Source organism: Vollenhovia emeryi, unplaced genomic scaffold (assembly GCF_000949405.1).
Source record: "Vollenhovia emeryi isolate VEMERY1.0 unplaced genomic scaffold, V.emery_V1.0 DF947397.1, whole genome shotgun sequence".
Taxonomy (NCBI): Eukaryota; Metazoa; Arthropoda; class Insecta; order Hymenoptera; family Formicidae; genus Vollenhovia; species Vollenhovia emeryi.
The window spans coordinates 1-1,684 of record NW_011958969.1 but is presented as its reverse complement, the minus strand read 5'-3'; the positions used below and the strand labels follow the sequence as shown (position 1 = coordinate 1,684).

The 1,684-nt window shown below is 41.6% G+C and overlaps 1 protein-coding gene across 1 annotated transcript; it reads left to right on the top strand.

Annotated features, from left to right (window-relative positions):
• Nucleotides 1–546: 546 nt before the first annotated feature.
• LOC105558287 lies at nucleotides 547–1,591 on the top strand (the record flags this gene model as incomplete). The annotated part of the gene is made up of 1 exon (XM_012005881.1): nucleotides 547–1,591. A coding segment is annotated over exon 1 (1,045 nt), but the record flags the coding sequence as incomplete, so codon positions are not given.
• Between the last annotated feature and the right edge of the window lie 93 nt (nucleotides 1,592–1,684).

The following is a 1,684-nucleotide window of genomic DNA, read 5'->3' as shown; positions in this document are numbered from 1 at the left end:
CTTTTGTACACGCTATGCGTTACGATTCTTTTTTACTGCGCTTGCGCGCCGCCTGACACCGCTGTATGCTCGGGCCTGACCCCTGCCTTCGCTAGCGAGTTAGTGTGTCTGTCTGTTACCTTGCTGATGCAATCGTTAGGCGATACAGAGAAATACAAGTTTCTAGAAAAAACATATTGGTCTTGTATATATATTCAATCCATCACAAGATCCATCGCAAGACCTGCACCGTTGCAACATTATTTAGGCACAAGCCAGGAAGAGAAAACCCGCGTCCACTTACGCGACGGCACAAGCCACGAGGTTCAGACACTGAGCTTCAACAAAAGTTGGTCCTTCGAGCCGGATACACAACCGGATAGCAAGTTATCACGATTATCTAAATTATCATAAGCATTCTCATCTGAGGCCAATCTCAGAGATACAAGGATTGCTCACTCAGTAAAGGCATACGCAAGTTTAAGGTTATGTGGTAAGACCATTTTATTACAATACTTATTTCACAAAGGTAAGTTCACTATTTCGCATTAATTCTATTCACTAATTATGGATACATTGACGCTAACAGAAGCTAAGAATAAACGAACTGTCATAAAGGCCTCTGCAACACGATTGAAAACTTACATTGAAAACTTCGACGTACAACAAGGTTCGCGACACGACTTGACCGAACGCAAAACTAGATTATCCGAATTATGGAGTCAATTTGACGTCGTGCAATCGCGAATAGAAATCCTCGAAAACGCTGACCCAACAGTCACCGACAAAGAAGCACTTCAAGCTCAGCAAGCACAACAAAGAGCGAGTTTTGAAACTCCCTATTATAACCTAATGACGCGTTATAATTCTCTTCTCGATCATTATGATCGGCAATTACAGCGTGTCTCACCGGCACTGGTACCGGCACGTCAAAATGAAACTCCTATTAGCGTCAACAGGGAATCGCGTGTTAGGTTGCCAAAGATAGTACTTCCAGTTTTTACAGGTGCCTATGACGATTGGTATTCATTCGAAGATACCTTCGACAAATTGATACATACCAATGAGGATTTATCGGAAATTGAAAAGTTCCACTACCTGCGGTCGTCACTCCAGGGCAAGGCTGCAGAGATAATAAAATCCATTGATACCACTACCGACAATTACAACGAGGCTTGGGAAGCTGTTAAGGAGCGATTTGACAATAAGCGCTGGATAATCCAGAAACACCTCCGAGCCATCTTTGAAGCTCCGCCGCTGATTAAAGAGAATCATAACAACCTTCGTGAGCTACTCGATACTGTTTTAAAACATTTGCGTGCGCTTAAGGCTATAAAAAGACCCACCGAAACATGGGACGACTTAATTATTCATATCATCGTTTCTAAACTTGATACCGCGACAGCTAAAGCATGGGAAACTAGTATTCCTGACAAGGAAATCCCAAATCTAAAATCATTGACGGAGTTTCTCTCTAAACGTTGCCAAGCGCTTGAAACAATTTATAGCAAGACACCAGTTGCTCAATCTAGTAATACATCAAAATTTCCTATTAAATCTAAGGGATCTTCGGTCACGAATCTTGCCACATCTAATTTGGCTTGCCCACAATGTAAGGCAAATCATCCATTATATTACTGTGAAGATTTTCTTAAACTTCCAATAGATAAGAGAATTCAGCTAGTAAAGAAATTTCGCTTATGTA